This window comes from Pyxicephalus adspersus, chromosome 4, assembly GCF_032062135.1.
Source record: "Pyxicephalus adspersus chromosome 4, UCB_Pads_2.0, whole genome shotgun sequence".
Taxonomy (NCBI): Eukaryota; Metazoa; Chordata; class Amphibia; order Anura; family Pyxicephalidae; genus Pyxicephalus; species Pyxicephalus adspersus.
The window spans coordinates 80,499,058-80,511,317 of record NC_092861.1 but is presented as its reverse complement, the minus strand read 5'-3'; the positions used below and the strand labels follow the sequence as shown (position 1 = coordinate 80,511,317).

The 12,260-nt window shown below is 39.8% G+C and overlaps 1 protein-coding gene across 1 annotated transcript in view; it reads right to left on the bottom strand.

Moving 5' to 3' along the window:
• SLC16A10 (solute carrier family 16 member 10) overlaps positions 1-8,079 on the bottom strand; it is a 45,372-nt gene extending 37,293 nt beyond the window's left edge. Inside the window, exon 1 of the mRNA XM_072408768.1 lies at positions 7,388-8,079. Within this exon, the coding sequence (XP_072264869.1) occupies positions 7,388-7,775 (388 nt within the window). The 5' untranslated portion in view covers positions 7,776-8,079. The remainder of the gene's footprint in view (positions 1-7,387) is intronic.
• Between the last annotated feature and the right edge of the window lie 4,181 nt (positions 8,080-12,260).

Sequence of the window (12,260 nt, the reverse complement as noted above, 5' to 3'; positions counted from 1 at the left end):
GTATTATGTAAATTAAAGGGATGACTGCGTTATAAACAATAAAGATAAAGTCAGAGCAGCAAGCATGGATTATTGCAAATCTTCTGTTACCCAGCTATGTTTGCATCAAGGCAAGTCACTGATGCCAATTCTAAACCACTGTGAGAAAATCCTACCACTGGAATCTAAGAACTTGATTGTTCATAACCACCTACCCAAGTGACACAAATATCAAGTTTTGGTGATAATTGGTATAATTACTTTATCCACAATTCAGTGGCCAGTGGGAAGAACGCCACCCCTATAGATAGCTAGATATTGGTGTCAGTTAAATTGACCTAAAAAGAACAAATTACTGATTGCTCACCGAACCCCTAGCAACCTCTGGAGGTTCCACAGAACCCTGGTTGAGAAACAATGCTCTAAAGCAGGGGTCGGCGAACTTTTAGGGCTACTAGGCCATTTCAGAAGGTCAAGAAGGCACACTAGGCCAGAAGAAATAAGGTGTCCAAGGAAAGTTTTTTTCCAACCATGACTGCAAGTTAGCAGCCTCAGTCTTCCGCTCATCCACAGTGTAGTCTCTGTACGTGTGTGCGTGCTTGGCATCGAAATGCGCCTTGAGATTCGACTGCTTGAAAGTGCTGTTGGTGTCATTGCACACTAAACTCAGGGCTTTGTTGCCACGTTGGACGAAGAATATTTTGTCAATCTATTCGGGGTTGAAGACACAACGTTCGAGGTCAACCCTCCGAAGACTAATTGCTGCACGTTGCTTCTACTCTTTAGGCATAGTAATTGGGGTTACTTTGCGGGAACTCGATGATATCGCGGGAACTCCCAATAACGCGACAATTCAATTCCAACTATATATAACTTGGGGGGCGTTAGGCCGAACTGGAATACTGGCTAGGCCGTATAGGGCCTAAAGGCCAGAGTTAGCCTACCTCTGCTCTATAGTAACTGTTGTTTAATTGCAATTTCTATTGCCTCTTTACAGCATATTTTATCAACCTAATATCTTCCAGTCTGTAAATATGTAGCAGTAAAAAATATATTTTATTGCCATCACTGGTCATGTTATCTGCTTTACAGCAAATCTGCCACTTAAAAAAGTATTTAAATCACAGAAAGACTCAAAGTGGGCCTCTTACGGAGAGACTATGTAAGTTGCCATTTCTTAACTAGTTCTAAAAAATATTTCTTACATGGTTGGTTTTCTGATCTTTACTCTTTAATACTTTCCCAATCTCCAACCCAGAATAAGTTTGCAACTCAGTTGTTCAGAAAATTACCATACAGTTATTTGCAATTATTTTAATTTAGCAATGGCAGCTTACATATTCTTTCAGTTATAGTTCCACTATCAGACACTAAGAAGACTTTTGCAAAGTAACCCTGAATTCTGTGGCACACAAAATCTATATCAAGGCTGCTTCTAGTTTAGTGGTCCAAATTTTGTCCAGTACCACCATGGCTGGTAGATTTTCATGCAGTGCTAGTGCTGAAGGTGCAGCACTAACTTTGTGGTACATTATCCAGATACAGTGACTTGGACCTAAAGGCTTTCGCAGAGCCCCAAAAGAAAAATGAAAGCTATATACAAGCCTACTTTTTTGTATTTTCCTGATATTTAGCAAATGCAATTTTTTAACACAAAACTATGTTTTGAAGGAAAGCATATGATGTTTAGATTATTTTTATTGTAACACAGCACATGGGTAACAAGTTATTTCCTTGAGATTTTCATTTAAAAAAAAAAAAGTTAAACAATTTTATTCAAGCCCATCTTCTACTTTGTTTCCTTGAACTATAGGGAGCACCAATGTGCTGAGTTCCTCCCCTCTAAGGCAAGTTTTTTAACTTAACATTAAGACAGACAGGAAGTTAAGGATAGATGGTGAGGAAATATATTAAATTCAGCACACTTCAATTAGCAGGGTTTCAAAAACCTTTCCATGTTTCTGGATTGCAGCTGTTGTTGAAAAAAGAAACAGCTGTCAGAAATTCTTATATGTGGAACAATTTCCATGGCTACAATGGTAGATTTAGAGATGGAGTACAATTACATTAAAGGGGATCTGTCATGAAGCAACACATTTCTGAAAGTGTTGTGACTATTTTCAATATCACTGCCACAAATCTACACAGAAAGGACCCTTAAAACTGGGACTCTCAACTTTTTTTTTTCATAAATTGGAGATGGTAACGCTTCTGTTAGGTTTTACTGCTCTCTGTGTCTTTGCTAGTGGCAGATTTGTGCACAGACAAATCTGAAAAGGTTTTATTTTAAGAACTATTATACACAACATATATTTATGTGGGAAATATCACAGCGGACATTGACAAACTCTGATATATTTGATTTGCCACAAAATACGCCAAATAAAAGTTAACCTGTGTCAGTTTAGAATAGAATATGAAAGTAGGAGCAGAAAGGAACAACTAAAGAGCGCATTTCCTTTTTAGTTTTGCCCAGAAGTGTGCTTCTGTTGTTGGGATGTAAAACAGAACTTAATGCAATTACTGTCACTTTAGACAAGGAGCTAGCAAGCTTCCAACAAACTTGATGCCTGCTAGCAGGTTGTTTAAAGCAGCAGTCCACATTCCCATTAGGCTCCTATTAAGATGTGTATTTAATCTAAGGGATGCTTTCAAGGCAGTGGCAAAGTTGCAGGAAACATGCTGAAAGCTTTGCACACGCTTGCAAAAGTATGCACAGATTCATGTTATACAAGCAAAGTGCCATAAGAATAAGGCCTCAATAAATAAACCATAGTGCATCTTCTGTGAAAAAACCTTCTACAAAAGCCCCATTTAATTACCCCACCTCTTTTTAATAACCTAGGACGATAAAAGGCATGACTCATGACATACCTAAATCAAGAATAAACCTTCTATCAGTCCTGCTTATCGCTCCACTCCCTTTCACAGTCCGTGGGTAGTTTTCAATGTGCAATCATAGCCCTAACAGAACAAATAACACATACATCAATTGTGCTTGTTTGTCAGGCTACCTAAGAACGATCGGTTGAAGAGCAATGATCTCATTATTGGACTTCTGACTGAGATCTAAAAGGCAGCTTTCTATAAACTCCGGTGGATGCTGTGAAATATGTCCGCTTTACTTTAAATAATGAATAAGATTGGAAATATGCCAGTGATCACAATCCTGCAATCCCCAAATCCTGTATAGGAAATGCTTTGGCTCCTGAAAGTAAAATAGATCAACAAGGTTGTGGTAATTAGAGCATGTTTTTTTAGCTTTACTTAATTTTCTGCATATTATAAAAAAATAAGAATGGTGGTTCCAGTTAGAATGACTATTACTGAAAAATTATTTACTGAAACAACTAGGCGTATTCATAATCCCTGAAGGGGGTGGGATTGATTGAGAACAGCTGGCTGAATGCATCCAAGTGTCGGAGAGAAAAACCTTACACGTTGTCTCATAGCAACTAGTCACTAGATTTCTCCTATAATTTCCAAATTCACCCTGAATAGATGAAAAGTAAAACATGACTGACTGTTATAGACTGATAGCTCCTACTAAGGACACCCAAAATGATAAATAATGTGTAAAGCACAACAACAGTAATAAGACAACAATAAGTATCTGCAATGAATTAACTAGTCAATAGGAGCTTTCTGGTAACCTGGGGATTGTTGTGTCATATTATTGTAGTTTTTACCCATAGGAGTGCGCGGAGGAGTTAAACCTTGTCAGCAGAGGCATAAATCGCTGCAGCTGCATTATGATAGGATCTCAGTTGAGACCAAGAATCTCAGCTGTGGCTCATTAAACCAGAGCCAACAGAGCTCAGTCTAGGAGTCCAGCCATCCAGCAACTGTTTCATTATATGGTACTTTACAAGCACCGGTCTGTTCTGCCAATATAACATACATGAGTGTACTGGCCCTTCTAGAGGTATACTATAATATATTGGCTGTTAAGAACCAATGTTTATGTATAGGCTTCCCTTTCACCAGCATACCGTTCTCACATCTGGCAACAGAACCATGCAGACTTTAACGTGCAACAGGAAACCTATTTATAGGTGCCCTAAATCCCTTCTCTACGTTAGTGCCCCGTCCCCAATATTTCACAATCCTTTACACATTTTATTAAATGTTATAGGACAACAATGTGGAAGAGCCCAGTGTTCAATCCTAGTGTGTCTTCCATTGGTCCTTGTCACTGGTGAGGCTGAGGAGCAAGAAGTGCTGAGAAATAGTAAATGTTCCTGGTTGAAGGCAGCAGATTTTTGCAGCAATAGTTCTCTGATCTCATCTTCAAAGAACTATGCTGTCAGATATTACACAAGACGATGTAAGCAGAAATAGTTTGTGAAGGTGCTAGGTACTGGGAAACTCAAATTCCTGTGATGATTTCAAACATTTCATACAGTAATACATTACCATACTTTTTAATTACATTTGGGTTTTTAATAAAGTTAAAGTGTAAGTCTAGCCATAGTGTTTATTTTTCTTAGAGTGGGGAAAGGTTAGATCTGTCAAGTTTGTATTTTTACGTGGGGCTTTTTTACAGCAGTGTTCCCTCACTTCCTCCCCTGCAAACAACTTTTCACAGGAAATGCAGAGGAACTCCCTAACACCAATACAGACAAAAAACTTTTCTCCAGGAAGGGAGAACCCATGTTAAAGTTTTCTTTCTGTTTGTGTCCCTGCTATAAAATGTTCCTCAGTTCCTGTTTAGAAAAAATGTTGTCACTGGTACAGTGACTGGGAAAACATATCTCCAACATGATGGATTTTAATTCTTCCCCACATTATCCAAAACTAAGAAAAAACACACAGAAATACACTTTCACTTTTTTATAATCACAATTTCATTAAAAATAGCTGGTATTACATTTCTTCAATATTCAAAGTGTTTCAAATCATCACTTTAATTGCAAAAGGAAATTGGGTTTTCCAGTACCTAGCACCTTTACAACCTATTTGCACTTAGAATTACTAGTAAATTACCATACGTTTTGAGCATAAAGGGTCCCCATTACTTTCTGCAGACCCCATCTATGTTGGATGAACAATTAGAACCACCTAGAAAAAACTATTCTGAAAACTGAGGTAGCTCACAAACCTTCAAGGGTCACCAATGGCTAATGGTACTATTTGTTCAGTGGCTGTACCCACTATTCACCTTGTTCTATAAATGTTTTTGAAAAAATAACCCATGGAATAATCAAGAAGAAATGACTGGGTGCTGCTGTCCCCAGCCTGTGTGGATATAAATTTCCCAGCATGCACCTTGGTTGGCAGTAGGAACCCAGCTAGATGTGCAATGTAATGATGCTGTCTCTGATTTCTGTATTACCTATCATTTTTCTTCTTGCCAAGCAGGAATAAATCAGATTGGTGCTTATAAGAGATGTCCTAATACTGAGATTTTTTATATTAGGTTTTCTGGATGTGATAGAAAGAAGACAGCGATGCGTGCGGATTGGAATTCCTCTTTTGCATCACAAGAAGTGGTCCTTTAGATCATCAAATTACAGATACAAAAAGGACAAATAAAGCCATGCTTGGCTGTGGGTCTAAAGTAGTGAATAGATTGTGTCAATAGAATGTATCAGAAGACAGGCAGTTGACAGAAGTAATTACAGGTTGCATCAATTCCCTGCTATTTGCCCATCACACACTTCCACGCTGGTCAGGATCAAATATACCACATTTCAAAAAGTGTTTTTAATTGTACAGGTTACTAAAAACACCCAAACAACCTTATTTGCTGCATACTGCATCATGGGAGTGATTTTTTTTGTGGGTTGACGGCAACAACTGTTTTAGAGAACTGTTTTTATTTGCCTCTGAAGGGATCCTTTAAGTTCGGTTTCTCTAAAAATATCTCTGTTTGCAGCTTGTGGCTGCATTTTATGGACATAGAACACAAGACTCCTCTGACTTCTCTCATAATTATAAAGAAGGTCTGCTGTTATGTTTCATCTTATTAATAGAACTCATTTAGCTCTCCAATTCATTTGCCTGATCAAAATACAGATCTACTCTTATCCAGGCCTGATTTATTAAGATCGAAATATAATCATTTCCCATTCTTTAGATCTTACTCAATACAGTATCATCCGGAAAAGGGAAATATCTGAATTTTGTCATTTTATCACCCCTAGCTAAACTTTTCTAACATGGGGGAGCAATCCAATGCCCGGTCTGTGCTGTTCTATTTTGGCTCACACTTTTAGGTTGGAAGTATTTATGACTGTAGAGTGCTGAACACATGCTGCAGGGGCCTGCAGAGAATCCAGCAGATCAATATGCAGTGAAGGAATAGGAAGACACTGATTACATTCCTCAGAACAAAAGAGTCATGGAGAGAGTTTTCAGGCACTTGGAAAGGGTAAAAAGGATAGTGAAAAAAAAATAAAAGAATAACATTAAGGAGTGATGAAGGTGTACAGACTTAGCCAGATAAATGTTAGCCACGTAAATAAATCAAAATTGTTACTTTGAATTATCAATCACAGACAGGGGAAATTTATTTTACAGGATTTTCATCTGACCACGAATGAAATGACCTTGGGTTACTTTATTCACTGTGGTATGGCAAGGTTCATTTTGCTAAAAGTTCATTTTCCTTTATCAAAGCAATGTGTCCGCTCCTGCTGCTTTTGCCAAGGTATGACATAACAGCAGCCAGATTCCTGGACTGTGAGGACCAAAGTGCCTTACCTCTGTCAAAAGCAATACTGTAGTGCTACAAAAAAGTAAAATAATGAGTAATGATTTAAATGCTAGTTCAGACCCACTGCCTCCAATACATGCCAATAAAAGGGGTCTGCTGGACCCGACATTTGCAACCATTACCATGCCCCTGGGGGTAATAAATACAATCCAAGTGATCCTATTCACCAGAAGACTTTGGGGTGTTTTTGATGTATTTTTGTTTTCAATAGATTTTTATTGAATTTTTAACATTTTTAATAAAACAAAAAAAATATACACTTAACGCAATATATAACAAATAAATTTCCCCCCAACAATGCTGTAATAAATCATGTATTTTTGTAAACGTGTTTTGGTTACAGTTTGTAACTGGGTTGCTGGCCTGTTAAAAACAAGGAGTATCCCTGGTGTAGCTTTAAAAATGCAAGCAGTTGGAACAAAAGAAATGCCTTCTTACATATTCTTTCCGACATCTTTTTTGTTAGCAATGCATTCAACTTAGTGTGTGTTGTTTTTGTTTATGTGTGCAGTTTTCTTATAGATTACTGTCTGATATCTGAGAGGAAGAAAGTTTTATTGTTAACTCTGCTTATTGCAATAGCTGTGTACTCCCTGTGCCATGTGTGACTACACTGATAGAGATGCCAGTCTGCCCCACGCGCTGTGCCATCTGATGGGTACCCTGTGTGCCCCTACATGCCCCAATTACCTGTTTTAAAGGCCAGCTGGTGATCATCCTTGGAGCCAAACTCATCAAGGAGATATACGAAGAGCACCCCACAGGCGTTCTGGATGCCAAACACGGAGCCATTGCACCACATGGCAGACAGCATGACCACCCATCCCCATCCTCCTTCTGGGGGTACAAACTCGGTCTGTGCTGGGGGCGGCTGGGGGCTCCCGGGTTCTCCAGATGGCAGCTGTATATCGTGGTATGCGGACGGAGGGCTCCAGTCTCCGTTGTCTTTCTTCTCCTCCACATTGAGGGGAGAGCTCTCCTGGGCTGCGGACTCTTCTTCACCTGCTGCCAGTCCTCCGGGGCCGGGTATCTCCTCACCCCCCGGTGGCCCCTCACTAGGTGACTGGTCGTCTGTCATGCCTGGCGGCAATGGGGGAAGCTGTGCACAATTCTCGGTCACAACAGGAAGAGCTCACCCCGCAGAGCCTCTCATACACCAGGGGCAAAACACAGCGGAATAACCCTTCTCTGACGTGGCGGACACAATACTTGTATATTGTAGGGGCTAATGGCTGTGTGGGGGGTTCAGGCACTGACCGAGCCTCTGCACTGCTTATGTGTCTACCTGCTTTTGTCCCTCCTTCCCCCGTGTCCTAGCTTCTGTCACCTCGGACAAGCCGACTGCCTGCTGACTTAGCCAAGGTCCCATGTTATTTGAAGGGAAACCTGTGGAAGAGGCGGGCGGTGTGTGTAGGATGTGCCCGGAGTGTGGCCGCCCTCAGTCACACAGTGCGGGAGGGGAGCTTACATGTGTACATGGGGCGGAGGGAGGAATTGTGCGCTGCTACTTTCCGCTGCTAGGAATGTCACAGCAACCCCACAACACAATACACAGTGTGATAATGGCCACTAATGAGGCCGGCTTCCGTCAGAGGATGTCTAGGGGACAAATGACAACATCATTATCACCCTACTATTCCCATAATCTCTATTTATATAGCTTTTCCTGCACATTACAAGGGTGGACGTCCACTAAAATGACATGAAATGTATATATTATGATAAATAATAAATATTGTAAAGTTAGGTATATTTTAGAGTATAATTCTCCTCATGTTTGGTGACTGACTAGCAGTTTTATGCACTCACATTGGACACAACACACTTTCCTCCATTTGCAGGTTAAAGCCAATTACTAAATTCTGATTTAAGCTGAGGCAGAATTCACTGATGGCTGACCAGTCACTATGTACAGCACCAAGCACCTATCCTTCCCTAGCCTGTCTGTGGGGCAAACATTTCCCCCCTGAGTAAATAAGAACATGACCCCCACCTTCTATTCTCTGCTAGAAGAAAGCACCTACCCACCCCTAGATTGCATGTGGGGCAAACATTTCCCCCCTGAGTAAATAAGAACATGACCCCCACCTTCTATCCCCTGCTAGAAGAAAGCATGTACCCACCCCTAGATTGCATGTGGGGCAAACATTTACCCCCTGAGTAAATAAGAACATGACCCCCACCTTCTATCCCCTGCTAGAAGAAAGCATGTACCCACCCCTAGATTGCATGTGGGGCAAACCTTTACCCCCTGAGTAAATAAGAACATGACCCCCACCTTCTATCCCCTGCTAGAAGAAAGCACCTACCCACCCCTAGATTGCATGTGGGGCAAACATTTACCCCCTGAGTAAATAAGAACATGACCCCCACCTTCTATTCTCTGCTAGAAGAAAGCATGTAACCACCCCTAGATTGCATGTGGGGCAAATGCTTATTCCCTGAATAAATGAGAGGATGCACCATGCCTTCTTTCCCTCAATTTTTCCAGAGATACCCATCCTTAGCAAGTCTTAGAGGCAAGCCCTTACCCCCCATCCTGAATTGATGAGAGCACAAAGCCTCTTGTCGCAGACCAGGGGTGGGTAAGTTAATAGAGAAGGGTGGGATCCACCTAGCAGATCAATGTAAAAGTAGCTATTACCAAGTGAAAGCGCACTTTGCATTCTGTATAAAGGTCCTTTCGTTAAATGCACCCAATGAACAGTGTGAAAAAGACATCTGCACGGGGAAAACGCTATGAATCAAATACACTTTTCCCCTGGGTTCTGTTATGCAGATGGGTTGATGTCATCATTCTGCTGATGAGATCCTAGGGAATGCTGAGTACACAATATATTATGAAAAGACGCTGGAGCAAAGTGCTGGAAGAGTCAAAATTTGGGCTGCACTACTTTCCTAAGATCTCACAAGAAGGTAGATGATATAAACCTTAGCTAGGCCGAAGCCAAGATAAAAGGTAAATATTTTATCTTCACGTGTTTGCCCAATATATGTTTTTTTTACACTTGTAGCTGGTGTTTTCACAAGAAGAGGTACTTTTAAATAGTAGGCTCTGCATTTTAGGTGCAAGGAATACTTTCATGTCATTTCAAAAGTAATTTTCAATATTTTTAGGTCTGCAGCTTTCATTACAGTAAATGGGCCCCTGCTGTGTTGTTAAAAAAAAATACTCCTGTGCAGGAGTGATTCATGATGTTTGCGGCTTTGTGAAAAACATGTATAAAAGTTTTATGGTGTGCCAAAGGTCCCCGGTCTGACCCTGGTGCCAAGACTCGGTCTCTGTCTCCCAACAGTGCTTGCTTGTTGTCATCCTCTCACATAGTATGTTTTTCATACAACAAATGCCACACATTACACAGGCATGTCCTACTGGTGTCATTGTCAGATCATCATCTGATGGTAAATAACATGAAGCTGTGTTTGTTTTAATTATTCACTCATATATACTGAAAATTATTAATTGTTTATTTTTCCTGCACATGATTGGTTATCCAAAATAAAACAATGTTTACATTTGTTTACTTTAAATCACTTATATAAAAATCATACCCTTTTTAAGTAAACATGCAAACAGCAAAGTGAATGGCTACTTCTACATCTAAAGCTGCATACACACGTGCAATTATTGTCATTGGAAAGGATGTTTTGCTTTACGTAAACATTGCAACAATAACTCAAAATACATGTCATGTGGGAAAGTAAGGACATTCCTCAAATTGTTAACATATTTTAACAGAAAACATCTGATTTTTATTCAGTCTCTACAGATAAATGTAATATTAATAAACAAATGACACATTAAACTGACATGGTGTATTCATTCTCATAATCTAAATCAGAGCTGATGTTCAGTGACTCTTGTAGCCCACGAGGTTCTGGTTGCAGTGAAGACCTGACTGATCAGAATGTTAAATCACCAAAGGTAGCAGCACCCACTAGTTCTCACTCTTTGCCACCCATACCTAGTATGCAAAAACCCACCGTGGCAATATTAGGTGTCGGGGAGGGTATGTTAGAGCTTGGGGTCACAGCATCATGAGTTACCAATGAAGTGAGACTTGAAAAAATACCTGTGCAGGCATCCTTTTCAGGTTTGGGCACCAGAGGTTGAGGACTAAAGCAAACAGACAGGACAGGTGTGTCACCATTGTAGACTTTTGGTGTTGGTGTAGACTTTTATAGATGTGTGAAGTTCAGCGAACTACAATGGTATTTGCAAGTTTGCCAGACTGCCAACAGCTGACAATTAGAAAGGCAAACAAACGAGTGGTTGTTTATTACCATATATACCTTAAACCAAAAGTTTTTAGTATATAAATTCTACATTTTAAGTATAAACCCCAAAACTTTTGACATATAATCTAGGTTTATTATAGGGTTTATGCAAAGTACCCAAATAAATAAAAAAAAGGCAACGATTTCCAGCACTAGTCAGAGTGATCTCCAGACAGTTAAATAAAATTTGAAGTCGACTCGGAAAGGGAGCTCTGCTGGAAATTTAATTAATAGGTAGACAGTAGATTGCTCTGCCCAGCAAGTGCTGCTGCCGGATGCTTAAATCAGAACTATCTGAGTTTTACCAATCTGATTATTAACAATCCAAGTTCCCATCTGACATTTTTATACCTGTCAAATATCTGTAAAGTAATAACCAGAGCCAGACAATGGTAGTTGTCATGGTCCTCAGGTACATCATGACTGGTGCTACATAATGACAAGAGTCTGGCTCCTGTCATAGACAAAGCTGACACCAGCCGATGCTGAATCAGTCATAATTGGATGGCATACTTGGACATCACTGGACCCTACAAAGGTATTAAAAGTTAAAAAAAAAAAAAAGATTAATACAGGTTTTTGTATTTTGTGTCGTTAAATATTTGTAGGTCTTATTTAACCCCTCTACTCATTCACCAGGGGGAGAGGGGGGATTTCCAGGGTCCCCTAATAAAGGCTTCCAGATTAAAAAAGTTCCCCACCCACAGACCCACACAACACTGGGGTCACATTGTGGGAATGAGGCCCTCTTCCCCAATGCTGTCGTTTGCCACTGTTGAGGGGGGAAGGGTCTGTTTTGTACCAAAAGTGAAAGAGCTACATGTTTTTGTCCTCTTCTTTCTTTGGCAAGCCACACTCCGAAAGACTTTTTATGGCTCAAACCTATTAAACCTATTTTTGCAAAGTTATTTTTCCAATACAAAAACAATGCATTGCATAAAATGCATTATTACACTTCAAGCTTTCACCTTCACCCCAGCCTAAAAAACTCTTCCACAGTCTTTGTCACCTGTAATTTGCTTCATTTGACAATAACTTTCATTAATGGTAATTTCCATGGCATTTTTATTGATTACTGTTTTGAATGTTAGTAGTGACAGACAAATTTTGTCTCCTAGGTTTATACTTGAGTCAATGTATTTTCCTGTTTTTTTCAAATGAAAGAAGGTACTTTGGTTTATACTGAGATTGGGTTATATTTAAGTTACAGTAAGCAGTCTTGTGATTAGTATACCAACAGTGCAACTGTGGAATTATTATATCAATCAATTAAGTTATGGTGGCA